Source organism: Ricinus communis, chromosome 4, assembly GCF_019578655.1.
Source record: "Ricinus communis isolate WT05 ecotype wild-type chromosome 4, ASM1957865v1, whole genome shotgun sequence".
Lineage (NCBI taxonomy): Eukaryota > Viridiplantae > Streptophyta > Magnoliopsida > Malpighiales > Euphorbiaceae > Ricinus > Ricinus communis.
Window position 1 is genome coordinate 27,298,221 of NC_063259.1, and position 26,668 is coordinate 27,324,888.

At 32.9% G+C, this 26,668-nt stretch overlaps 5 protein-coding genes and 1 long non-coding RNA gene across 8 annotated transcripts; 4 read left to right on the forward strand and 2 right to left on the reverse strand.

Moving 5' to 3' along the window:
- The first annotated feature begins 2,120 nt into the window (after nt 1-2,120).
- Nucleotides 2,121-3,388, forward strand: LOC8278262 (cytochrome P450 71AP13-like). The gene is given in 2 exon segments (XM_048372643.1): nt 2,121-2,538; nt 2,608-3,388. Coding segments are annotated over 2 exon segments (1,044 nt in total). The 5' UTR covers nt 2,121-2,151; the 3' UTR covers nt 3,265-3,388.
- On the reverse strand, nt 2,508-4,316 carry LOC125369737. Its single transcript, XR_007215434.1, has 3 exons — nt 3,809-4,316; nt 3,008-3,683; nt 2,508-2,897 (listed from the first exon to the last, which is right to left on the reverse strand). It is a non-coding gene; the product is annotated as an uncharacterized LOC125369737 (long non-coding RNA).
- Nucleotides 4,317-5,677: 1,361 nt separating this feature from the next.
- LOC8278260 (cytochrome P450 736A117) lies at nt 5,678-7,838 on the forward strand. The gene is made up of 2 exons (XM_002511248.4): nt 5,678-6,627; nt 6,966-7,838. Exons 1-2 carry the CDS (start codon nt 5,713-5,715, stop codon nt 7,575-7,577), a joined length of 1,527 nt encoding a protein of 508 aa, XP_002511294.1. The 5' UTR covers nt 5,678-5,712; the 3' UTR covers nt 7,578-7,838.
- Nucleotides 7,839-8,168: 330 nt separating this feature from the next.
- Nucleotides 8,169-10,036, forward strand: LOC8278259 (cytochrome P450 736A117). Its single transcript, XM_002511247.4, has 2 exons — nt 8,169-9,163; nt 9,351-10,036. The coding sequence occupies exons 1-2, from the start codon at nt 8,222-8,224 to the stop codon at nt 9,966-9,968; spliced, it is 1,560 nt and encodes a 519-aa protein (XP_002511293.3). The 5' UTR covers nt 8,169-8,221; the 3' UTR covers nt 9,969-10,036.
- A 230-nt stretch (nt 10,037-10,266) lies between these two features.
- On the reverse strand, nt 10,267-14,926 carry LOC8278258 (rhodanese-like domain-containing protein 11, chloroplastic). Of its 3 annotated transcripts, none has more exons than XM_048373022.1 (10): nt 14,429-14,926; nt 14,222-14,326; nt 13,759-13,866; nt 13,215-13,311; nt 12,824-12,870; nt 12,659-12,717; nt 12,058-12,145; nt 11,849-11,916; nt 10,837-10,909; nt 10,267-10,740 (listed from the first exon to the last, which is right to left on the reverse strand). In XM_048373022.1, exons 1-10 carry the CDS (start codon nt 14,579-14,581, stop codon nt 10,657-10,659), a joined length of 882 nt encoding a protein of 293 aa, XP_048228979.1. In that variant the 5' UTR covers nt 14,582-14,926; the 3' UTR covers nt 10,267-10,656. The 3 variants fall into 3 exon arrangements, with proteins under 3 accessions (XP_048228979.1, XP_015581907.1, XP_015581911.1); XM_015726421.3 differs by having other exon boundaries at nt 12,659-12,733; nt 12,831-12,870; nt 14,429-14,924; XM_015726425.3 differs by having other exon boundaries at nt 12,659-12,733; nt 12,831-12,870; nt 14,222-14,323; nt 14,429-14,922.
- A 5,668-nt stretch (nt 14,927-20,594) lies between these two features.
- On the forward strand, nt 20,595-25,270 carry LOC8278256 (E3 ubiquitin-protein ligase RGLG2). Its single transcript, XM_002511244.4, has 12 exons — nt 20,595-20,750; nt 21,705-21,947; nt 22,754-22,838; nt 22,919-23,059; nt 23,144-23,257; nt 23,352-23,449; nt 23,796-23,875; nt 23,953-24,058; nt 24,153-24,280; nt 24,399-24,588; nt 24,767-24,823; nt 24,904-25,270. Exons 2-12 carry the CDS (start codon nt 21,726-21,728, stop codon nt 24,982-24,984), a joined length of 1,302 nt encoding a protein of 433 aa, XP_002511290.1. The 5' UTR covers nt 20,595-20,750; nt 21,705-21,725; the 3' UTR covers nt 24,985-25,270.
- The last annotated feature ends 1,398 nt before the right edge of the window (nt 25,271-26,668 follow it).

The following is a 26,668-nucleotide window of genomic DNA, read 5'->3' on the forward strand; positions in this document are numbered from 1 at the left end:
CACTTAGACTTAATTAAACCGAGAAAGGTTTGGTAAATCTAACTTAGGCTTGATGCCATAATAAACCACTTAAACTTAAACTAATTATGCTTAATAAAATTAACATTGTTTCCTACTCAAATTCTTACTCCAGAGTCAGTCTATTGCATGTGAATGATATATTTATTTATTTATTTTGTAAATCTGGAATATAAGATTACCATACATGTGTACTCATTTTCTGGGCACATGAATTTCTGTGGATGGAGAATAATTGACAAAACTACAAGGCTAGAAGAGGGTTTGTCATCAAGTTTTGCCAAGTAGGAGGATTTTAATAGAGAAGACAAAATCATGACATGATACAGAGCAACAAGTCAATGACACATAATAGAGGTTACTTAGATAAGATATCTCCGAGAAATTTTACTATGATAAGAAAGTAATTCAATATGATACAAAAACAACTAAATAATGTATCCAAAGAAAACAATTATATAAATAAAATCTAAACACTTTTTATTTTAGTTTATTTCATTTTTCTTTTTAATATCATTAGCCCTTCTGGGAAGGACTGGAATATGGTAGACGGAGAGTGGAGTCAAGAAACAAACAAAAGCAAAGAAAAAAATAAAAGAGAAAAAGAAATGGATAAGTTACAGTCGGAAAGAATCAGTTAATGAAAGCCGTTAAAACACTCGAGCATGATTAATTTAGTATGAAATCCTAGTACTCTTAAAAGTAATATGAATCCGCTCACCTTGAAACCACCAAAATTTGTTGAAGGGAACTCCAACGACTCTCCTCTTTCAATGGCTGAAAGAAACCCTACTAATTTTTGCATCCATTTTTATAGCAACGGTCCTTATGAAGTTTGTAATGAATGATCTGTCTGAATTGGATCTAAAGGCACTAGAGAAGAAAGAGAGGGAGAAAGAGGAATTTCAGAGAAGGAGGTGAGAGAAAATTGAATAGATTCTTGTTAATCATCAGCTGTCTTACAAAATGCGTGAGCTTCTCTATATAACGGTCTACTATGAATTCTATCACAATCCTCTCACTTACAGGTGTCAACATAAAATAAAAGACAATTAACTAATAAACGACTTATAGTATCGGTAATATGGCTGGTGTTCTTCATACGACATTCTTCTTATTTTGACAAGTAGCAATCCATCCTCCTTTAAAAGACCTTGTCCACAAGGTTAACCTGGGGAATTCTCTTCTCAATGTCAAACAAATACTCCCAGGTGGCATCTTCTGGAAGCATTCCAGACCATTGCACCAACACTTTAGAGCAGCTTGGTTGCCCCTTTTTGCCAATTTCCTGTCTAAAATAGCAATTCGGACTGGAGGAGAGAAAAGTGCAGCAGGTAATCTGTTGATGTTAGTTGCAGGTGGTAGTGTCTTCCGAAGCTGCGAAACATGGAATACAGGGCGTACAGCAGCATCATCTGGCAACTTGAGCTTATAGCTACCCTCCCTATTTTGTCAATTATGCAGTAAGGGCCATATTTGGGGGTGTTAAAATGTGTGGGTGGGTCGTGTTTGTGTCTGAGGTGACACGATTACGGACTAACATGAAAATGACCCTTCTATTATTCGTATTATTTTATTTTAATTTTAACGCGATACGAATTTTTAATAGAATAACACGAACATGATATATATAACATATTTAGTTAAGTAGGTCGTATGTGGATCATAAAATTCGACATGACCCACTTAACCTGTTAAATAAATAATACAACAATTTAATATTATTTACATATAAATTAATATGTTTTTCAAATTAATAGAAACAATATAAAAAATACTAATTATAAATAAAAATTTCATCTCATATAAGGAGTATCCTTAAAGTTTATTACATATAGTACCAAATCATAATGCAAAACTTATTTAAAGTTCACATAAAATTCTAAATTCTAGAATTAGATGAAGCAGTAACATTTTTTTCTAAATCTAATGACTCTATGCTAAGTTCCATAATTTCTTTTAAAAGTTCTTCCAACTCCAATTTTGCACAGATATTGCCTCTGCTCTAGTGCTTAATGGAGGACTATAAGAAAAATTTGCGTTCAATCTTTCAGCTATGTTAGAGAAGAAGAAGTTGCTCGTTTGGTTAGTCGGATTACAGAGTCTTCTCCTGGCACCGTCAATTTCAGCAAGATGGTTGGGCTGTATGCAAACGATGTCCTTTGCCGGGTTGCACTTGGAAGAGACTTCTCACAAGGAGGGGAGTACGATCAGCATGGATTCCACAAAATGCTTGAGGATTACCAGGAACTGCTTGGAGGATTCAGTCTTGGAGACTATTTCCCTTCTATGGAGTTTGTACATAGCTTAACAGGCATGAAGTCAAAACTCGTTAATACCTTCAGACGCTTTGATCAGTTCTTTGATGAAGTTATTAGTGAACATCTAAATTCTGAGGAAAAACAAGAGGAGCAGAAGGACCTTGTAGATGTCTTGCTTGATTTACAGAAGAATGGTTCTGCTGACATGCCTCTTACCATGGATAACATTAAAGCGGCAATCTTGGTCAGTAACGACTTGATGCTTTGATTCACTTGCAAATTACTGATAAATGACTCAATCCAATCAAATTAAAACTGATTTTGATACATTGTTGCAGGAACCGGTACAACTTTCACAACCCTTGATTGGGCAATGACAGAGCTGATCATGAGTCCTAGAGTCATGGAGAAAGCACAAGCAGAAATTCGAAGAATTGTTGGAGAGAGAAGAGTCGTGCAAGAGGGTGATCTGCCTCGGCTGCACTATATGAAAGCTGTAATCAAAGAGATATTCCGATTAGATCCTGCTGTTCCAGTTCTGATCCCAAGAGAATCCATGGAAGAAGTTATCGTTGACGGGTACAAGATTCCTACTAAATCACGCATTTATGTCAATGCCTGGGCAATGGGTAGGGATCCAGAAGTATGGGTTAATCCATAAACATTTAAACCAGAAAGATGTATGGGTAGCAGTATAGACTTTAAGGGGCAGGACTTTGAGCTAATACCTTTTGGAGCGGGTAGAAGAAGCTGCCCAGCCATCACATTTGCAACAGCAAATGTTGAGCTTGCTTTGACTCAACTTCTCCACAGCTTTGATTGGGAACTTCCTCCAGGAGTAAAAGCTCATGATATAGATAACACAGAAGCTTTTGGCATCTCAATGCACAGGATGGTTCCTCTGCACGCCATTGCAAATCAAACATCTAGTGCCCTTCTCTGCCTCGCTTCCCAATATGCACTCTGTTATGATGGCATTTTATAATTTATAACCATGCAAGGTTTACTTGTTAGAAAAAAAATAAAAATGTAGAGCAGAGTTGATCAGCATTAGTCCTGCCTGTCCGTTTGATATCAAAATAAGATGACTCATCTTATGATTCTTGCAAGAAGTAATGCTGTAGAATTCTGAGATTAGAAAGTTTCAAACTTAATATCAATTCAGTAATCCATGACTAACATCCCCAAAAAGAGCAATAAAATGCATGCCTATATACAATAAAATTGAATAGACGGATTACAGGGACTAATAACTAGTAAGCATGTAGTATATACACTCCTCTTGCTCCAAATATTTGGATTCCTGTAAATCTGTAAACTCTGTATCGTTAACAGGGAGAATTAACTCTGGATTAAAAACTGGGCTTGGAGCAGGCCTGTAATTCTGGTAAGGGATGAATCCCACTGCAGTTCAAAATCACAGCCTTATAGTTATTGTGATAACTCTAATATCATGGAGTTATTGATAATCTATCAGTACTACTGCACTCGGAAAGAATAGAAATTTGTAAGCTGTAGAAGTAAAGTACCATGGGATATATGTTTGCAAGAGCCTCCAGCTAATCAAGATTGAGAAGATTGACTCAGGAGTAGATTTAAGTAAAGGCTCAAACATCAGTCGTTTTTTTTTTTTTTTTCGCAAAAAGAAGGAGATTTCTTAAAATTATTCCAATTACAAGAACTGCTTTTTAGGAGCAGTGTCTCTTTGAACTAGAGTTTTATTTTCAGCCAAGTTAATATGCCAAGAAACCAGGTATATATCCCAGACTCGTCAGGTTTCCAGTTTGAATTTTCTTCTCATCACTTATAAATATTGACTCTTTCTTTTAGAAATCTTGGGAAGAAAGTTCAAAGCGAGAGGGCACTCGACTCCAAAGTAGTCAATTCAATTACATGAATAGCATATGCCCTGTTATTTTTATTACTTCGGAAATTGGAATTGAAAGCTTCAAATCCTTTTATTTCCACATCCAAGCACACAATTTCTGTTTATAGCTAAAAAAAAATTTTTTCTTCTTTTTCCTATATCGGGGAGAAAAAGTACTTAAAAAAGAAAATAATAAATTGTACACTACACAATAAAAAATAGTCATTTATTTACACTCACGATAAAACTAACAATTTACTTAGTCCATTTTTCACTTTTAAAATAAAATGTTATTGTCATTTTAATTAGATAAAAAAATAAAATAGATAATTTAATTTAATGTTGTTTATTTGACGAAAAATATTTTTTTAAAAATATTTCTTTTTATTCCATTTTGAAATATTAAAAGATTTTTAAGTTTGCATCTTTTGATATTTATTTATTAACGTTTGCAAATTTCATTAATTTTATAATAAATGATAAAAAATGGATAATTCCTACCGATCTATAATGCATTAATGAATAAAAACAATATTTTTTACGTCCAAAAAAACGAAAACTACATTTTTCTAATCATATGTAAAGCTAAGAAAAAGTGAAGATCAATTGACTTCTCCAATTTCCAACCATCAAGAAAATTTTTTTGAAGTTTTTATATTTAATGATATGATAGAAGATAAAATAAATTAGTATATTAATTTACTAGTAAAATATTTTTGAAGTGAGTATTAGAATTCAAATTAATTGAATTTAAGTATTTAATCAAATACTAAAATAATTAAAAATTAATACAATTAATAGAATTGAATTTAAATTTAACTAATATTAAAATAATTAAAAATTAATCATTTAACTGATTGATTGAAATTTAATTTTTATAAAAATATTTATATTTCTTATTACCTCAATCAATCTTGGCTTTACAAATTGGGTCAAGAAAAGTCGGTGGGGTAGCGTGGACCGACCGACTCAGGCCAATCAACTCATTTATTAGGTGAAAGGTGCAATTGCAGACGAAAATCCTCACGTACCCCTACTACAACTTTTTTTTTTTTTCTTTCTTAATTTCTTGTAAGAAAAAAGGGAAAATTATGCAATTGGTACATTGACAGGACTTAGTGATTTATAAAACACCACCAAGTTTGAATTTGTACATCCATGCTACCTTTTGTCTGCAAGCTAAGTTCATTCAAAGAATTTTAGTTATTTGTTGTCAATATTTACTTCAAACCAATAAAAATCTTGGTCCTAAAAATATCCAAAACCTTTTATATTTTAAATATTAATATATCTTAGTAAATATTTGGTTCATTAATTTAAATTTATATACTAAATGTTCGTCTTTAAATTTGTTTTTTTATTTTTTTAAATAAATAGTTATTTTTAACTTTTAAGATTATTGGAAAGAATTTTAATTTCTTAATAATAGATTTCATAAAATTTCTTTATTTAAAAAGAAAAACCTTAAGAGGAAAAAGGACACATACATGGACAACATCTTTTATCTCCAAGCTATTTATACCCTCAGAGAAGTTAAACAAGAATTCAAACAATACAGAAGAAAAAATGTGGAACTTCCTTACCCAGTTTTTTGGGCATTATAATGGAACCTCCTTCTCCCTTACCGTATCCCTCATTTTCATAGCCTTAACCTTGATAATCTTCCTCTTCAACTCGTCTCAAAAGAAATCCTTGCCGCCTTCTCCACCTACCCTTCCAATCATAGGAAATCTCCACCAACTTGGCTTTCACCCTCATCGCTCTCTTCGATCCATGGCTCAAACTCATGGCCCTATCATGTTGCTTCACTTGGGTACCCTTCCAACCCTTGTTATCTCATCAGCTGAAATGGCCCGAGAAGTCATGAAAGCCAATGATCTTGTCTTTTCAGACAGGCCTACATCAAGAATCTCTAAGAAACTGCTCTATGACTACAAAGACATAGCTGGAGCTCCTTATGGTGAATACTGGAGGCAGATGAAAGGAATAAGTGTTGTACATCTTCTTAGTAGCAAAAGGGTACAATCTTTTAATAATGTCAGAGAAGAAGAGACGGCTTGCATGATTGAAAAGATTCAAAAGTCTTCTGATTCTTCTTCACCTGTGAATTTAAGTGAAGTTTTAGCTGCGCTTACCAATGATGTAGTGTGTAGAGTTGCCCTTGGGAGAAAGCAAATAACAACGAAACAAGGGAGAAAGTTTGAGGAATTATTGGGAGATTTTGTGGAATTGATGGGCTTCAACTTTGGGAGCTATATCCCATGGCTTTCTTGGATTGATCAAGCGAACGGTGTAAATGCTAAAGTGGAGAGAGTTGCGAAAGAGCTTGATGACTTCCTAGATGGAATAATTGAAGCGCATATGTGCAATGAGCCCCGCGGGGAAGACAACAAGGATTTTGTGGATGTCTTGCTTTCCATTCAGAAAGAAAACATGTCTGGTTTTCCCATTGATCTAACAAGCATAAAGGCTATCATCTTGGTACAGACTCTTTATCCTCACACATATATGCATATATATAATATATGTTATCAAGGTAAGGGTCCTAATATATTAAGCATTCTATATGTTAACGTTGAGAAGCATTTTGGGGACAATATGAGTACCTGTTACGTCATGTGTTACATAACAACTACTAAGCCAAAATATATTAATTTGCATATGCAAAGTAGATCATCAAATAAATACAAACCATTAAGTGGACTTTAACAACCTATAGACCTGGATTTTGTGGCTCGAGTTATATCACTATATACAGCAACACCTCATTGTCATTTTCTTGTCATGCTTAAAACTCTTTCTTCTTGTATTTGTACTAGGATGTACTTGCAGCGGGCACGGACTCTACATACACACTCCTGGAATGGGCAATGACAGAGCTTCTAAAGCATCCAGGAATGATGAAGAAAGTTCAGAGCGAAGTGAGAGAAATAGTCAACGAGAGATCAGTAATTACAGCGAATGATTTGGAGAGAATGCTTTATTTGAAAGCAATAATGAAAGAAACATTCCGCTTCCATCCTCCACTTCCGTTACTAGTTCCTCGAGTATCAACTCAAGATGTCAGAATAAAAGGGTACGACATTGCAACAGGTACACAAGCGATTATCAATGCTTGGGCAATAGGAAGAGACCCTGCAGTATGGGATAGAGCTGAAGAGTTTTGGCCAGAGAGATTCTTGAATAGTAGCGTAGATTACAGAGGACATGACTTCCAATTGCTACCATTCGGAGGTGGCAGGAGGATCTGTCCAGGCATCCAGTTTGCGACAAGTTTAGAAGAGCTTGCTTTGGCAAATCTTTTACACAAGTTTGATTGGGCACTACCTGATGGAGTAAAAGAGGATGATTTGGACATGACTGAATCCGTTGGCCTTACTGTGCATAGAAAATTTCCACTTCTTGCTGTTGCAACTCCTCATTTTCATTAAAGCATCTAAGCTAAGACAGGAATATTTCTAATCATAATTCGAAATAGATCATGAACAGCATTTGGATTCCGCCAGATTGACCGCTGGTTTTGCGACACTTGCCCTTGTAAAAGAAATAGTCATAATTCAACAGTATGAATGATTGTCAAAGTAGGAATGTGGACTTTCAAAGTTCAACTGATATTATTTTTCTGTCTTTTTGTTAGTACCGTTGTTATTTAATTCTCTCTTTAAATAAATAAACGGAAAATTTATGGATCCTCTGAGACGTGGCTGTTATACCAATTCAATAACGCAGAAGAGTGGGAAATAAAAGGACTTTGTAGCCTGTGGGATCCTCCTCCGGCTGCCAACTTAGTAAGTTTATATATTGCTATTAATATGGCCGAAATTTTTGACAAAGAAAAAGTTAATGCTATGGGAGCCTAATATATTTATTATAATAAAATACAGAATATATAATACTTTGAAAAAGAATAGTATATTTAAAATAAATATAGTTCAATCTTATTTACAGTAATATCTATTTAGCCAGTAATAAAGCGTATGGTGTTATATTAGACAGTAATGGTCCATCTTACTAGAAGTGTAAATGCTTCTTGGACCAATCCCTGGAGCTATTTATACCCCAAGAAGTTAAACAAATGATACGCACGCATTGCAGAAGAAAAATGTCTAATTTCCTCCAATTGTCAGAGCAACATGAAAACTTTACCTTATCTCTCGCCTTCTTAGCTTTATCCTTCGTAATCTTCCTCTTGAAATGGTCTCCACTTAGCAGCAGCAAGAAGTTCTTGCCACCTTCTCCGCCTAAATTTCCAATCATTGGAAATCTCCACCAAGTTGGCTTGCATCCTCATCGCTCTTTGAGATACTTGGCTCAAACTCATGGCCCTGTCATGTTGCTTCACTTGGGTAGTGTTCCAGTTCTTGTTATCTCATCAGCTGAAATGGCTTGCGAGGTCATAAAAACCCATGATCGTGTGTTTGCTGATAGGCCAAGATCAAGCATATCCGAGAAACTTCTCTATCACCGCAAAGATATAGCCGCTGCTCCTTACGGCGAATACTGGAGGCAGATGAAAGGTTTAAGTGTCCTACATCTCTTAAGTACCAAAAGGGTGCAATCTTTTAGTCATGTCAGAGAGGAAGAAACCGACTACATGATTGACAGGGTGAACAGATTTTATTCTTCTTCGTCGACGCCACTCAATTTAAGCGAAATATTGGCAACGCTTACCAACGATGTAGTGTGTAGAGTTGCTCTTGGTAGAAAGCATATCGCGACGAAAGGTGGTATAAACTTTAAGGAATTACTGGGGGAATTTGTGGAGTTGTTGGGGTTCAATATTGGGACATATATTCCATGGCTTGCTTGGATTAATCATGTTAATGGAGTAAATAGCAGAGTGGAGAGAGTAGCTAAAGAGCTTGATAACTTCCTAGATGGAGTAGTTGAAGAGCATATGAGCAGTGATCGTCGAGATGATTATAGCAAGGACTTTGTTGATGTTCTTCTTTGGGTTCAGAAAGAAAACATGGCTGGTTTTCCTATTGATCGAATTAGCATCAAGGCTCTCATCTTGGTAATTCTCTGTTTCTGATGTTATGCTACCATGCGTGTTCTTGAAGTTTATTTTCCTAAGTCATAATCTCTGGGAATTGGTATTTTCATGGATCTTTAGAATAAGAAATGTGGTTTTGCCTAAACAAAAACTTTCAGCTTGCATAAGTATGCACTTCTAACTAATTTTCTGTCTTGGTTTATGCTAGGATGTATTTTCTGCAGGCACAGACTCTACATACACAGTCCTCGAGTGGACAATGACAGAGCTTCTAAGGCATCCAAAGATTATGAAAAGACTTCAAAATGAAGTGAGAGAAATCGCCAACAGCAAATCAAGGATCACACCGGACGATCTAAACAAGATGCAATACTTAAAAGCAGTAATCAAAGAAACTCTTCGTTTGCATCCACCACTTCCGTTACTAGTTCCTCGAGTATCAACCCAAGATGTCAAACTGAAAGGTTTCGACATTGCAGCAGGAACCCAGATCTTAATCAATGCTTTTGCAATAGGAAGAGACCCTGCATCATGGGATCGACCCGAGGAGTTTTGGCCAGACAGGTTCTTGGATAGTAGCATAGACTTCAAAGGACATGACTTCCAGTTGCTACCATTTGGGACCGGGAGGAGGGCTTGTCCAGGCATCCAGTTTGCAATCAGCATAGAAGAGCTTGCTTTGGCAAATCTTCTGTACAAGTTTGAGTGGGCATTGCCTAGTGGAGCAAGAGAGGAAGACTTGGACATGACTGAATCCATTGGTCTTACCACGCATAGAAAGTCTCCTCTTCTTGCTGTTGCGACTCCATATTCTCACCAACAATGATCTATAGCTTCTATTTTTCTTTGTTAAATACTATAAATTTCTTGTTCTAATACTACAATGTTTAAATAGAAGTTCTTAAAATAAAAAATAAAAAAATATAGGAGCTTGAAATCAAAAATTGTATTGCAATGAAAAATAAAAGAATTTGCAAAATAGAATTGATATTGGACATATTTTCCATAGAGAATTACATGGTGCTAGGGACATGTTAAAATAAAATTATCCCACAAATATTATGAAAAAGATCTTCAAGTTTCACCATTCCGTCGCAGTTTTAGTCCAAGAGATCCATAAAAGATGCTATCAAATTTTGAATATAGATTTATACCCACGGGCAACTATAGGAAGATACAGAATCATTTAACACATATGTATGGGCAGCATCATAGACTTCAAAGGTCAAGGTATTTAGCTGAAACCTACAGAGATAGTAGAGGCTTCTGGCCAGCTATTATACTCAAGATATAGACATTACAGACGCTTTCAAACAGATCCCTATTGTGTAATGAAAATACGTGCAGGAATCCATGCCTAGATCTAATGTATTTTAACAGGAAGAAACATGAGTAATACGACTAATAACTACTCTTGGCTCCAAAACTGGGATTCTCTCTGGATCTCCCACTCTATAAACCGTTTCTCTAAGACTTCCTCCCATGTTCATTAATCAAACGCATTTAAGCTCCCGTCAATGTGATCTTATATCCTGAAAATAGCGGCTTACTTGTTGAGCGCCAAGAAACAAGGCATCAGCAACAAGGATGACTCCAACCTGCATCAGAAACAAATTGAACATTCAATTTGTAGCTCAATAACTGAGCTTTCCCACAATATATTATTTACCAGAAAGGCAAAACACTTGAGTTACCAGACGCGCTGAGAATAATAATCGGTAACCCCAACCTTCTTTAGCAGCTGCAACTCTTTGTTGATCTGTCCAACTGAAAGTTTTATAGTAATTATTCAATGTATGGAAAGGTCCAATATACAGTTTCAAATATTGAAAGCCCAAATCAAATTAGTCAAAGCATGATACATTAGCCAACTGGTAATGGTAGAAAAAGGAGTTGAAGGAGCACTATAAATAAAAGTCAGAAACTGATTCAGCAAAACAGATCCTCTTACATGCAAACGGTATATTCATAGAGCTTATAAGAAGCAAAAATCCTTGTTTGGAGCACCTTCTCCAAGGTGCAATAATCATTCCCCATTTTGAGAAAACACAAAGGTGGATGGCAATTTTTTTTCTGACAAGCAACAAAATGCTGCTTTCCACAACTGGTGTTTCAGGAAGTCCACTATGAACATGAGATGAAAGCAATCTTCTGGCAGCAAATGGGATCCGAATGTATAGAATTGTTTGATTGTTAGTGTTTTAAGATTTTATCAGAATTGTGATAGGATATTTCATAGCTCTGACCTGGTGGTTTCTCTGATTATATTGTTTACTTTTAATGCAATAAAACTCTCTTTAGTTTTGACTGAACAAAGAAGAAAAAAAGGGCTCAAAGTATGGCTATGTGTTACATCTAGAACCCACTTATTTCATAATTGAATGCATTGCCCCTTTGCAGGGAGGCCAAACTTCAAAGTATGAGAGTCCAAAAGCTACAGGTCTGTACTAAAACCCATAGATATTATAATTGAATGTGACGACCATCTGGGAAGGCTAACATTCCCATCACAAGAATATCCAAGAAGCATAGATTTATAGGAAAATCAGGCACGCATATCTTGGAAATACCAATATATGTAATGAATGGTATTCATTTTATCTATGATGGGAAAATTCTTTTGCAAGAAAATTAGATGAGAGGTTTATGTTATCATGAGCATGTAAAGAGAGGACCATCAAGAAGAGGCAAATATGAGATTCATACCCAAGGAATTCAGAAACCCCTCCAATTCCAGCAAACTTAAGAGGCTGAGGACCTTCTGTGACAAGATCCTTTTCCATACAAGTTAAGGCACCAGATGAGTTAAATTCTTCCATTTGATTAGTATAAAAGAGGAGAAAATAAAAACAACTAAAAGAAAATTAAAACTATTTGAGCTAAAGGAAATCTCAAGGTTCCCATTAGATGTATACCTCTTCTTCCGCTGCCTCAAGACCACCTTGAACCCAGAAAAGATTTCTATAACCAGCATTGTACAGCAGCTCACAAGCAGCTAGAGATCTGTGAAGATTTATAGTAAAGCAAAATACACAAAATCTTATGTAAATAATGTGATAATGAAACATTAATTTCATTTCTTGGTAAAAGCAGTATTGCACTCCAAAACCCTTTTCAAATGTGGCTCCATTTTCTTTTTCCCTTCTACTTTGTTCATGATGCAAGTTATGACAGCTTTTAGATCAGGTTCAGACAGAAGGTAAAATCTATACCCTTTCAATGAGCAACAACTTATATTGAAATAAAGCTGAATAAAATGTGGAAAGATGAGCTATTTTCATGTTATTGCACTATAACTAAGACCCTGTTGCTGAGGAGCTCTGGTTCATGACAGACAGTTAAGTTTTGTTGTATATATCTCATCTAGTAATCTTACTTGAGGTGAAACTTCTAAAGAATAGATTCTTTTAAATACTATGAATCTAAAGGAACATACAGGTGAGATAAGTAAAACAAAATTTGAATCATAAGGACAAAGTGATATCAAAAACCATCACATCTAAACTAGGAATTCACCTCAATCCCCTCTGGCATGCAACAATCAAGTCTGTATCTTTTGGGAACTTCTCCTCAACCTTCAATAAAAATTGACTGGTAAAAATAGAAGAGAAAGCATAAGAAATTTATTTATTTGCAGACAAAAGCAAGTGCAAGTAACTAAGAAAAATGAAAGTATTTTACCACATACTTATCATAAGCTAATGTAGGTGCGCCACTCCACCAGCCTCCTACAAACAGACGAGCAATTTAAACATTGAACATGCTCAAGCACAAGAAAGCAAAAAGTATTAAAAGGAAAATGGTTTCTTATATCCTTAGATAATTAAAAAAGGCATGTTTCCTCTATGCAACTATGCCTTAGTTATCTAACAGCGATGTATGTCTCAAGTCAAGCTGGTCATGTGAGTTTGACTCTCCCAATCCTGGTTGGCCTATAACAATTGTACAAATATGATCACATTCAAGTCACCAGTTGAAACATTCTATTTGATAACAGCAGGAGGTTAAGATGAGAACGGTATGGCACATGCTAAAATGTAACAAATACACAAGAGAAGGCTTCAGATTTTACCCATCATAAAAGTTGTAATCTTGCTTGAAAGAGTTCCAATATCAGATCTATTATCAACTTCAAAGATTGGAATCCAAGATGAGCCTTTAACCCAGGCCTACAAAACACGTAAAGATTTAAAATTTAATTAATTGGAAAAGGACATGGTGTTACCAAGGATATATTGAGAGAGCCAAAGATGTGAAAAGAGGAAACAAGTGAAGGGAGGGAAAAGTTCAAGACCGAGGGTGAAGGGAGTAACATTGTAATAAGATTTAGATATTTAGATACAAGTTTGTCCAGTGAAACAAGCAGTGAGTCAATGATGATTTATTTGGACGACCAAATCGTTATAGATTGCAAAATTCTAGTGAAAAGCTTTCATTGACACTCATAGTTACTTCAGAGATATGATGAAAATTACCCTTTTAAATGTTATTTCACCATCAAGTGAAAAGAGTTCAGTCATAGCGAGTCAAGAAACTAGAATGTGTAGCCTTTATGCTTGCAACATTTGAGTTTAAATCAGTGAAAGAGGAAGATATATGAAGAAAAGGTAAAATACCTTTTTCCGCTCAACAGAAGGACGGACATCAAGTAGGGTTTTGTTAGATAGTTGAATCGCATAACCTGCTTCCCTTGGTGTAAGAACCTTTACTTTTCCTTCTCTAATCTAAACATGAAAAACAATTACATTTACCAAATGTAAGGCTCACATAACTTGAATTTGGAAGGTTTCCTCTCTATGAAATAATCAGTTTGATCACAATCATACATAACAAATTAAAGATAACTTACAAATATATATTCTCATTCTATCCTACAAGACAGAAAAGATTCACTTTTAAATTCAAAATAATAAAAAAAAACTAAACAAGATATTCAAAATGGAGAATGCAATTAACAGACAAACTAAAGATAGGTTCAGCCATAATCAAAAGGTACATAATTGCCCACAAAAGTAAAAAATTGAATAAATAAATCTGTGTCTTCCGGTAATATAAAAATCTGTGCAGTAAATAAATTACCAAAAGGTCCCATCTCCTCTTGGCAGCAGCCATATCTCTCATTTGCTTCAAATCATAATCTTCATCATCTCCAGCTTGCATTTGTAAAACCCTCACAGGCTGCTGCTATTGGAGAAAATAATTTTTATTGATAACTAAAAATTAAAGTAAAAAGAGAAAGAAAAACCATCAATAAGAAGTAAGAAAAAAGACTTCAAAATGGCGTACAAAGCGATGTGATGTAAGAGTTCGAGTGAAATAGAGAGAAGCTGGCATTGAAGAGATAAATTTTCCATAGAACTTGGAGCTCTGTCCCCTTTGAAACTTTGAATATGAAACAGGCGTGAGAGCGTTGAGAGAAGAAAGTCCTGAAGCTTCCATGGCTGCTGAGCTTCTTTCACAGACTCTGTTCCCTTTGCTAAAATTGCTTATGTTTTGGATAAGTTTTCGCTCAGGACAGGAGTGGGGACAAAACTCTTTTCTTTTCTCCTTCTTTTTTCAATTTATTCTGACGATAAGCCGCACCGTTTCATTTAGTTCCTCTGTTGGAACGCCGGAACAGCCGGTGTGTGGGCGTACTCTATTCTATGGTTTTCTTTCTCTATTTTCCAACTTCATTTTCATAAATTACCATAAATCTGCAGCAAGATTGGGTTTTGCCAAACAAAAAAGATTACAAAGAAATGAATCCGCTGCATAAAACAGTATTGATTTCAGTGTTCATTTACCGTTCAAAAACTTGTATAGATGTATATATATTCCCTTGTTAGTGAAACCATCATCGATCATTTTAATTGAATAGTAGACCCATATTTATTTAAATTTTAGAAATATTATAATTTGATTGTATTTTGTGAATTTATTTGTATAAGTAATTTTAAATATATGACTTTTAAAAATAATATTAATCATTCTAATGTAATAGATTATTACAATTTTAACAATTTATCTAAAATCGGTAATAAGAGAGTCAGTTATAGCCTATCCACCGACACTATTATTGGTTCCATAAAAATTTTTATAAGATTGTGAAATTTGAGAATATGAAATGTCAAAGAAAATAAGGGTGTTTATTAATGCAACATCAATATTCTTGGACACTAATTTATGGGAAAATTCAAGTGAATTTCGACCTGAAAGATTTCTGAATAATTGAATTGATTTCAGCGGACAAGATTTTGAGTTAATACCCTTTGGAGTTGGACGCAGAGGATGTCCTGGAATGAACCTTGGCGTGATGCTGATTGAGCTTGCACTTGCTAATCTCTTGTATTGTCATGACCGGGGATTGCCTGATGGCATTAGAATAGAAGACATGGATATGCAAGAGCTATTGGCATTACCATGCACAAGAAAAATCATCTATGCCTAGTAGCTACTCCTATGAATAATGGGCAGTCTTCTTTTTTTTCTTTTTTGATTAAGATGAACAATGTGTAGTCTGTCATTGGGAACTTGGAGCATATATAGCGCATTCCTATTTCATGAATACTATTATCCAACGCCATAAATATCAGTTGGTGAAAATAATAGTTATTTCAATGAATCTAGCTAGCCTATATCAGGTCGAAAAGAATGAAAAAAAAAAAAAAAGTAAAAATTGGAGATAAATATAATAGTATACATGCTTCAGATGAGCAAATCAGAATAGCCTAATCATGGATCAAATTGAAGGAGTTAAGGAAGGGTTCTTATGAATATGTGAATCCTTTTACCAATTCCTTTTTGAAACTATTATTATTGCAAATCGGAAAGAACCTGTGGATTTAGCTTTGAGCTTAAGATCTATACATCAAATTTATGAAGTGAATCTTTCCAATCTTAGGGCTCGTTGGAGCAGCCTCCCTTTTCTGCAACAGGCCAAGTTTGGAGTTTGAAGGGTTTTTTTTTTAATTTAATGTGTTTTAAAAGAATATTTATTATTTTAAAGTGAAAGTTTGTTAATTTCTATTTTTAGGATGGTTGGAAAATAAATTTTTAATATAACGTAAATATTACTCAGATGGACGAACAAATTTATTAATCAAGCTATATAGCTGGTGCATAGAAACTCTTATTCTCTATTTTAATCGGCGGACATGAGATAAATTGAGATTAACTATCAAAAAGTTTTATTACTATTATTGTAACCATTATTATTATTATTATTACTAATAATATTTTATTATTTAAATATATAATTTTAATAACTTTAATGATATTATATATATGGTAAAAATAAATATTTTGATGAGTTAAAATTATGATAATTTAAATTGATTGAATTAATGTTGCCATATCTAATTCGGTTTATTTATCAGTATCTTGGTTAGATCCAATTTGATATTTTTAAGATTTTTGATTTAATTTATTTTTAATTTCAGTTAAGTGTAAATCTTCTTTTTCCTATAATCTTAATTCCTTTGACTTATTTTATTTTATTTTTAAGATCTTTAATTATTTAGTTCAGTTAGTTTGTTACAACTAATTATTAACTCTATAATGAATTATTATTATTATTATTATTAAATATTATGATAAATATTTTATTAAAACTTGCAGTTTTAGTTCATTATTATAATTAAAAACTTATATTAACAATATTAGAACAGGTAATTAAAGTGTTAGATTAGTATATATATGGGTACGCATGCAATTGGCATGGTTGCATTTGTAGTACTCTGGCTGCTTCTTCAGCAAGCGAACAGATAGCCCGTACACATATACATTTTTTTTCTTTTACAAGTTTGACTACTTTAAAATGAAAATTAAATAATAATTGTACCGAGTTTGAAGCTATATTTTTACCAGAGATTGCCCACTCAATTACTCATCATGGCAGACCTTAGAACGGGCTTGCCGTAAGCTATTGCTAGAGAAAGATGGTATGTGTTTAGAGAGGGAGATCACATTTCTGATTGGTGATTAAGCTTTTGACATATGAAGGAGGCCTGCTTAAACTTTAACTCCATCTACATGCAATTCAGCAGCATTTTCAGTTCAGGCTGATATGTTAGCTGTGTCTTTTGTCACAGCCGGTTCTTCTTTTGCTGTTCTTGGATATCTCCCTCCTTTTGTATTTTTTAAAATATATATAACTAGTTATTATTATTTTAATTATAAAATTAAATTGATAGGTACAATTTAATAAAATTTTAATATTGATATTATTTTATAAATTTCAAAAAATAATAATAAATTAATTATTTTAAAACGTCTTTAATTTTTTTTAAAATTTTATTAATGCAATGATATAAAAATTGATTATTAACTAATTTTAATATTATAAATTAATTATCAGTATAATTAATATTACTATTTTTTTAGAATTAAGAATTTAATATATAATTAAAATTTTAATTTATTATTAAATATTATGTCTAATAATATAATTTAAGATGCTATTTTCTATATTAGAATTATTATCTAATTAGAAGAATAGTTTATTAGTTAATATTAATATTAAAATACAACTAATATGATACTTTTTATGAGAAAATTAATATCATTATCTTATTAAAAAGTTATTTATTAGTTAATATAATATTATAATATAATTAATGTACTATTATTTTTTAAGATAGAATTAATATTATTATATAAATAAAAAATTATTTATTAGTTAATATAATATTAAAATATAATTAATATCCTATCTCTTGAAATTAGAATTAGCATAATTAGAAATATAATTTATTAATCAATAAATTAATAGAAAAACTATAAAATTATATATAAATTTAAATTTTACGTGTCAAAAGGAGTATATATATCAAAATAAAAATTTAATGTAGTTAAAAAAATTTTAAATTTAAAAAATTAATATATATAGAAAAATCTAATTCAGTTATGAATCATATCCATCGCTATTGGTTGCAAAAGAATTACTAATGCGCCCTGGAGACACGAACTAAGCTAACCATTAACTCCTCAGCCATAGAGGCATCATCCTCTAGAAAAACTGAAAACCATGTCTCTCCTCATGTTTTAGGACCACTACCAAATCAATACTACTATAATAATAGTCCTATTCTTAGGAGCAGCAACTCAAAATCAATTCTTAAGTCGCTGAATTACTATCCTGTCCTTTTTCTCGCAAGGTCTTTTCTTACAGAAAGCAAAAGCACGCAATTGACGTTCATGACTTCCGTTTACACAATGACTCCACTGAAAAATGACAGCGTATTGATAATTTCATAGTCTTTGCACAATTACACAGATGACAGAACATGTGATGGCCCCACTGTTTTTGAAAGTTCAGTTACGATTGTGCCCTTCTTATTGGCAACATAGAAAACCAAATTGTACCGTTTGAGTTGGCTTTCTTTACAAATAAATAAATAAATTTTAAAGCTTTGAGTTTCCCTACAAAAATCTAATCACAAATATAGACTACAAACTGATACGTAGCAAATCCATATATATTAATTTTTAAGATTTTTTTTAATATTTATATTTAATTTTTAATACATAAAATTTTTATTTTGACATATATATTATTTTTGACATATATAATTTAAATTTATATATAATTTTATACTATTTTTATTAATTTATTAATTAAACACTCCTACGAAATAACATATTATTAATAAATTAATTTTCTAATTAAATAATAGTTATTTTAAAAGATAGCATATTAATTATAATTTAATATTATATTAATTAATAAATTAATTTTCTAATTAGATAATTTTAATTATAAGAAAATAATATTTTTAAATATTATATTCACTAATAAACTAATCTTTAATTATACAATAATTTTTAATTTTAGAAAAGTAATAATAACAATTATATTGATAGTATTAATTTTATATAATATTAGAGTTAAGAAATAAATATTTTAGAAATAATTTATTGATAGTATTAATTTAAAGATAATATTAATAAATAAATATTTTATTAATATAATAATATAAATAAAATATAAAAATATTTAAAAATAATTAATTTACTATTACTTTTAAAGTAATTATAAATTAATATTAAATATTTTAATTGATTAAATTATATTTATAAATTTAATTTTATAATTAAAATAATAATAACCACCGTAAAAAATACGATAGACGACTAATTTTCAATTATTACCAACAACAGCAGCACATCTTCCACTTCAATTTTAACGTTTTTACTGAACAAAAATACATTTCTATTTTTAGATATTACATTTCTATATTTTTCACTGCTAATATAAAATACTTATATTATAATAATAGCATATTTATTATATCTTTTAAGTATTTTTATATATAATTAGATCTTATAATATCATAATTGTTATTTGTAAAATTATATTAAAGAAAAGTTTAAATTAACATTATGATTTACATCATAACAATAAAACTCTCATATACATTTCTATATTTATATATATACTATTATATGTTTTACTATAATATACTCTAATTATAGGAAAATGTTTTCATAATTATTTTTGCAACGTGTTTTTTAATTGAAGATGGTTTTTTTTTTGTCCGCAGAGGTAACTTAAATAACAATGTATTTTCTGCTTAATTGTTAACTGAATTATTATTAAAATTAGCTTTTTTATTTTATTTTATTTTATTTTATTTTGGGGTGCAAATTACTATATATACAATGGTTGTTTAAAATATTTGTAATTCCGTATGTTTTTTATTTTTATTTTTTATTAGACGTATGCATTAACATTAAAATAATAACAAAATAAATATTACGAGTATAAGACACCCATAACAAATTAATGCTTTTACAACCCTTAAATACTAATCTTTTGAACCTCTACTAAAAATCAAATGCTATTGTTATCTCTCATTTGTGGCGACGTGGGGACAAATACAAAGACTTACGTAAACCCAGTAACTTCAAACACTTCACAAATACAAACATAACAATTTCAGAGATTAATCAAAGTCTTTTTTTTTTTTTTTAATTATTTTTTATGTTTTGAGGTGGGAATCAAAGTATGTGATTAGCATATAATACAATAAGTAAAGTAAGCAGATTGGTAAGAAAAATAAAATAAAGAAGAATGATTGGGAGTCTTATCTCCTAAAAATTAATTAAGTTTCCCCTTTTCTTTTTCTTTTTCTTTTTTAAAAGAGAAACTTCCAAGAACCCGCACCCTGCATCATTGAACCTCACATGTCACATATCCACTTTCTTTTGCTACCCAACAAAACATTACCAACCGGGTAAATTTCATTTCCACTCCCTCATTTTAAGTTTGTTTTCTGCTACAGTCCCTAATAGTTTTAATTTATTTATATCACAGAAATTTTTATTTCATTTTGCCAGATCTCAGAACAATTCTGTCGCTAAAATGATTGTTAGATCCTACTAAAATTTTACTGAAAATAAAATATAGGATATTGTAGAATACAGATTAAATTAAAGGACTAAATGAACAACACTCTTAAAGTAAGGGACTTCAGATAAACTTTACGCTGTGCCAGCCTCACTGCCACTGGCTCCGCCCATGGACTTCTCCGCCCATTGCATAATTCTACATCTCCACACTTTATTTTCTCCCTTTTATCTGTCTCTATCCAGGGAATGTTGAAGAAACTCGCTTCTTGTTCATAAGGTACTGTTTTTTCTTTGCATTTATTAACTAATGCTGTACTGATTATGATTCTTTTCCCCTTTCTTTCTTGTTTCTTTTTCTTGAACTTGCAGTATAAAGATACTTTCTTTCTATCATATGGATAATTTTTTTTAATGTTGGGAATTTGTATGGTTAGAAGCCTTTTAGCAGAAAAAGTAGACAAAATATCACTTTTAAGTTGTGAGTCTTTTGCAGTAAAATAGATTTCATTTACTGAAAGAAAAAGGAAAGAAAGGTTTAGTATATAATATCTGATCAAATGCTTATAATGTGAAAAAGGAACTTACAAGTATGATGCATTTTCAGGTCAGAATCTTTGCGAGTCTGTCTCTTGCCTTAAGAAGCAGCAAGTCTTTGATATTAGTTAGATTCTAAGGCTAAGGCAATATTACATTGACTTTTGCAGAGTTTGGCTGACGCAGTGGAACTACATTAGCCAATTCGTAATTTCTTGAATGACCATATCCTACTGAAAAAGGGTCAATATTGGGGAATCTTTTTTCTTTTCCTAGTACTTCTGGAGTTCCCACACTATACTGACAAAAAAAGAAGACAAAATGTTGAACCCCTACAATTGAATTGCATAATTTTCTTGTATAATAAGTGCATTGTTGAACTTCAGCTTCTAAATCATGAAGTTACATGTCAATTATGCTTATCTTACTTGCTTAGTACTTTCACTTGACAATGCAGATATATTCTTTATGCTAATGAATGACATTGTATTTTGTCTTTAAGTAATACTATGCTAACTACAAAAGGGAAATTCTTTATTTGCCTGTTCATCAAATAAGTATTTAATTTGGGTTTATTTTTAAGGTGCATTGAGTCATTAAAGAATGTAGTTTTCCAGGTTAACTTGGGTTCTCATCATGTCGAATATACTTCCATTTGCTTTTATTTGATGTACTGAATTGTGTTTACATTTGACAGTTGCTTTAGATTGTGGAATTAATGGGTGGAAGACTTTCAAAACGAGCAAGTCCACGTCAGGCTTCCCCTTCATATTCATGGAGCTATCAACAGCCACCATATGCTCAACCAGGTCAAGAATATATGGCATACGAAAACTATGCACCTGCACCTCAAAGTTATGGTGGTCAAGCCCCAAACTCAGGGAGGCGGCTGGAGAGAAAATATTCAAAGATAGATGATAACTACAATAGTCTAGAGCAGGTGAGATACCAATGCTACATACTGTGATAGATAAATTTTGGTTTAAGAATCAAATGGAGCTCTCAAAATCAGGAATTCATGGATTTTTAATTGCTAATTACTATTGTTTAGGGACTATACTTTTGAGAATCAGTTAAATTTGAAATTATCAGTGGGTTTTCTAACCACACTCAAGTCTGTGGCCGAAAGTTTTCTGTCAACCTCACTGCACAGATAAAAAAATGCAGCTCTATTTTTAAGCTTTCCAAGAAGGGTATTAATGGCAGTTTGTGCTGGGTAATTTGAGGAAGTTCCCTGAGGGGGTGCCTTAATACAACTGACTGCACAACTAAGATGTTTAGGAATCAGCTTCCTCCTTAATGCAAAGGTTGCTGAATCATGGCCACCAACATAGTGTTCTCTAAGAACGAGACAGAACCTTATCCAACTAAATTCAATCTTCTTCAAATAATCAAGCTTCCGAATAGCCTATCCTTTATAACTAAACAATGGAGGCTGCCAAGCAGAGGATTGAATGAATTGAGATGCAGATAGAATAAATGGTTGAGACCATTTGCCGTTTTACTTCTGAGCCAGAAATTCATTGTTATTTCTCTGCACCAAAATATCAAGAATTTGGTTCAGTTGGAAGGCATTTTTATTCGTTTTGATTAAGAAGCTTTTGTGATGTCTCTAACTTCTCTGAGGGAGTGGAAATCTAGTCAAATTATATTATTACTATTTTTATTAAAATAAGTAAATTTTAGCTGGTTCAGGATGCAGAATAGTGATTACTTTATTGCTTTACAATCAATCTTTCCTCACAGGTTACTGATGCACTTGCACGCTCAGGATTGGAGTCTTCAAATCTCATTGTGGGTATTGATTTCACAAAGAGCAATGAATGGACAGGTTTGGCCTCATCTGAGGGGATAGAATTCATATTTTCCAATAAATAATGAAACGTGCTTAACTTGATTCAAAATTATTAGGTGCAAGGTCATTTAACCGAAGAAGCCTACATCACATTGGAGATGATCAGAATCCGTACGAGCAGGCAATATCTATCATTGGGAAAACATTATCTTCCTTTGATGAGGATAACTTAATTCCATGTTTCGGATTTGGGGATGGTATTTATCTGAACAAGTTCCGTAATGCCATTTTATGACCTTTTATTCCTGGAAATGTATAAACTGTGATGTATTAACTGGCAGCATCAACACATGATCAAGAAGTGTTTAGTTTTAATTCGGATGAGAGTTTTTGTAATGGCTTTGAGGAAGTGTTAAGACGGTACAGAGAATTGGTGCCTCATTTACGACTTGCAGGTTTCAATTTGACTCACCCATTCTTTCTTTTTTTTTTTTTTCCTTTTTCTCAGTTGCTTATTTGCTTGTTTAACTTTGATTCCATTCTTTGAAGGTCCAACGTCATTTGCTCCTATCATTGAAATGGCTATTACTATTGTTGAGCAAAGTGGTGGACAGTACCATGTCTTAGTTATAATAGCTGACGGACAGGTACTCTGTTTGGTTTTCGGTTTGATGAGTTCAGATATAAAGCATTGATGAGTTCAGATATAAAGCACTCACTTGCAACTGATATAATTTAACATTCTTTTAGTCCAATAATTAATACCTCTTATTCAGTATATCAGGCAAAACTTGTCATTACCTTGACTGCTCAAAGCATGACAATTCAATTTCTATATTTCCCATAAGATTTTGATCTGAGCATAAGTATGATTGAAGCTGGAATTATCATGTACATTCATGAAAATTGCTCCAAAACTTTAATATTGTAGTAAAATATGACAGAACAATAGACTTCTAATCTCATGGTTGAACCAATTATTGGTTGTTATAGGTGACAAGAAGTGTTGATACTCAGCATGGCCAACTAAGTCCACAGGAAAAGAGAACTGTCGAAGCAATTGTGAAAGCAAGGTAGAATGTTTAGGCTTGTTACGGAAGTAAAATTTTCTCTGCTAAGACATTTTTTGATGCGGGCTGCTTGTTTGCAGTGAGTACCCCCTGTCAATTATATTAGTTGGAGTTGGAGATGGACCATGGGACATGATGAAGGAATTTGACGACAACATCCCTGCTCGTGCATTTGACAATTTCCAGGCAAGTGGATTTCATCTTTCGACTTATGTGGGTCTTTTCATGGTTTGATATCTTGTTCTATGTCAATGCTAATTTAAGATGTGTATTCTTGTAGTTTGTGAATTTTACCGAAATAATGTCAAAAAATGTGGATCGATCCAAAAAAGAAGCAGAGTTTGCCCTTGCAGCCTTAATGGAAATACCTTCTCAGTATAGAGCAACCCTAGAGCTCAGCATTTTGGGGTAATGTTTTTAACTTCTCAATAGGGATAAAGGGGTTTTACCATTTGCAGCAGCCCATGGACACAGTTAACATCAAGGGTTTCTCTCTCGCACTTTTTCTTAAATCCTTGTTTTACAGTTCTACTAGAGGGAAGGCTATAGATAGGATTCCCCTTCCCCCTCCTCAGTACGGTGCAGCTACATTGAGCAACTCAAAACCTTCACGCTCAAGCAGTTTTCATCCAAGTGCACCCTCTTCTGGTAGATACAATGCACAAGCAGCTGGAACAGCACCCGCACCTCCTGCAAGTTCTACATCTGATAATCATGTACTTTGCGATTTCCTATTTCTCGCTGCTGAATTATTTACTTTCTGTTTCATAAATTCTTTTGGTTTGACCAGCTGTAAAATTTATACTGTATACTTCTCACTGGAAGAATATTACACCATTGTAATTTCATAGTGAATAGCTGATTTCAAAATTTTCCTTGGTACACCTCCAACAGCTTTGCCCCATTTGCCTTACCAATGCAAAGGATATGGCCTTTGGTTGTGGACATCAGGTAATGTAGTTAAAGACTCTCCCTCTGATTCAATTTAAGAACGTATGCATATGTGGATGTTAACCATTATTCAATTGCAGACATGCTGTGATTGTGGACAAGATCTTCAGCTATGTCCCATCTGCCGGAGTTCCATTAACACCAGAATAAAGCTCTACTGAAGGCCCGCATCTCTTTGCATTTGTCTAGAAACAAGAAAGAGCGTCAGCCAGTGGCGTTGCGCTTGCTTGTTGTAGGCTTTAGGGAATAAATCTTTGGAATCTTTAGATGAAAGGGAAGTAACTAGACTTTGTGCTTTGTAAATAAAATGATTACCGCACATATATTGACTATCAAATTAGCTATGCAAATTGAAGAACGGGGTGTTAATGCTGGCTCATAACTGGTGCAACAGTGGCTTAATTAAAACCCATATATTCAATGCTGCAGCAGCTGCTGTTGTGATTATTGTTGTTACTGATCAACATTTATGTTTACTCTAGTCAACTTTCATACTTTCACCTGGTAGCCATTCATGTTCTGTTTCATTATCTGTTAGAAACCTGTTGACACGGCGGTAATGCAAAATTTAGCCCAAATAACAGAACTGAATAATGTTTATCGAAATCGGGATAAAGTACAGCCACTTGTCTTCTTAATGTGGCAGATAATTTGTCTTTGCTGTCAAAATTCCTACCATTTAACGAGTCTACCCACAAATCCCAGCTCTTAAATACACTCTTAACTAGTTTCGGTGCATTTGTTGCTCTCATTAAAGATTAAAAAAAAAAAGACGTAAAGAAAGCATATCCACCATCATTTCTTTCAGAAACTCATCCTGTTTGATCTCTTCAAGCATCACTAGTAAGTAGCACGCAATTCTTTTGCAATGACAAGATTTTCATATCAGAGGCTGAGGCATGCAGGAGCGTTGGCTGATGAAGAGGAAGGAATTAGAAGGTTAAGGGTTAGGGGGTTCAGCTTCAGTAGGAGGCGATTAAAGCTTAGAATTCCAGGGTTAAGAAGGTTAATGAGTAAAAGAAGAAGGCTGTTATTAAGGGTAAAAGTTTCTTGGAACAAGGCTTTGAAGAGGCTGAAGAATGGGCGAACTCACATAAATGATCTTTTTGGTGGAAATTATCTTGTAATGCAGGTCAGCCCTACTCCTTTCAAATGTAATCAGACACCTAACGTGTCTCGTGGCTAGCCTGCTTCAAAGCATTCGTTTTGCAAGAATTGCTTGAATTAATTAATGTCTTTGTATCAATTTATATGTACATGTACCAATGCAAAAAATATATATAAGACTCTGAATAATATGACTTGTATAAATTGAAAAACAAAAGCAGCAGAAATTAAACAATCAGATATTATGATGGCCTTTATCCTCGATGAAAAAGCTGAAAAAATATAGTTCATTCTACAAATATGAGCTCAGATCATTCTGCGGCTGAGTCATGGTCATGGTAATCTATGATATCAAGAAGAGATTTTTATAAGCCTAGGTCATTCAAACTCTAGTATTAAATATAAATGTATTTGGGTTTTCCTTTTTTCTTTTTTAAATTAAGAAACTCTAGTATTAAATATAATTATATGGGTTTTGTTTTTGGGTATTTTTGCTCCCCTTTCCTCGCCAAAATAATAAATAAGTAAATGAGTTTTTGAGTGTTTGAGTACCGGATTAGAATCTCAGTTTACAGAAAACTAATTAATTTAGGAATGTAAGAACACAATCGATCATCAACTAGCAACCAGCAATTGTCTCTGTTCCAGTTTTTATGAGCCTATTCCAACTCATTTGTCCAATTGGTGATAAGGATCAAATAATGACTATATTCCAACTCATTGTCGTGTCAATCTGGC

Bases quoted from the DNA above. Each gene is read 5' to 3' on its own strand.
- LOC8278260 (XM_002511248.4), top strand. From the start codon at position 5,713: ATGTGGAACTTCCTTACCCAGTTTTTTGGGCATTATAATGGAACCTCC. The intron at 6,628-6,965 runs GTACAGACTCTT...TATTTGTACTAG, and splicing joins GCATAAAGGCTATCATCTTG to GATGTACTTGCAGCGGGCAC.
- LOC8278259 (XM_002511247.4), top strand. From the start codon at position 8,222: ATGATACGCACGCATTGCAGAAGAAAAATGTCTAATTTCCTCCAATTG. The intron at 9,164-9,350 runs GTAATTCTCTGT...GGTTTATGCTAG, and splicing joins GCATCAAGGCTCTCATCTTG to GATGTATTTTCTGCAGGCAC.
- LOC8278258 (XM_015726421.3), bottom strand. From the start codon at position 14,581: ATGGAAGCTTCAGGACTTTCTTCTCTCAACGCTCTCACGCCTGTTTCA. The intron at 14,327-14,428 runs GTACGCCATTTT...TTTCTCCAATAG, and splicing joins CTCTTACATCACATCGCTTT to CAGCAGCCTGTGAGGGTTTT. The intron at 10,910-11,848 runs GTATGAATCTCA...TAAAACTTTCAG, and splicing joins GGGGTTTCTGAATTCCTTGG to TTGGACAGATCAACAAAGAG.
- LOC8278256 (XM_002511244.4), top strand. From the start codon at position 21,726: ATGGGTGGAAGACTTTCAAAACGAGCAAGTCCACGTCAGGCTTCCCCT. The intron at 23,258-23,351 runs GTTTCAATTTGA...CATTCTTTGAAG, and splicing joins GCCTCATTTACGACTTGCAG to GTCCAACGTCATTTGCTCCT. The intron at 24,824-24,903 runs GTAATGTAGTTA...ATTCAATTGCAG, and splicing joins CCTTTGGTTGTGGACATCAG to ACATGCTGTGATTGTGGACA.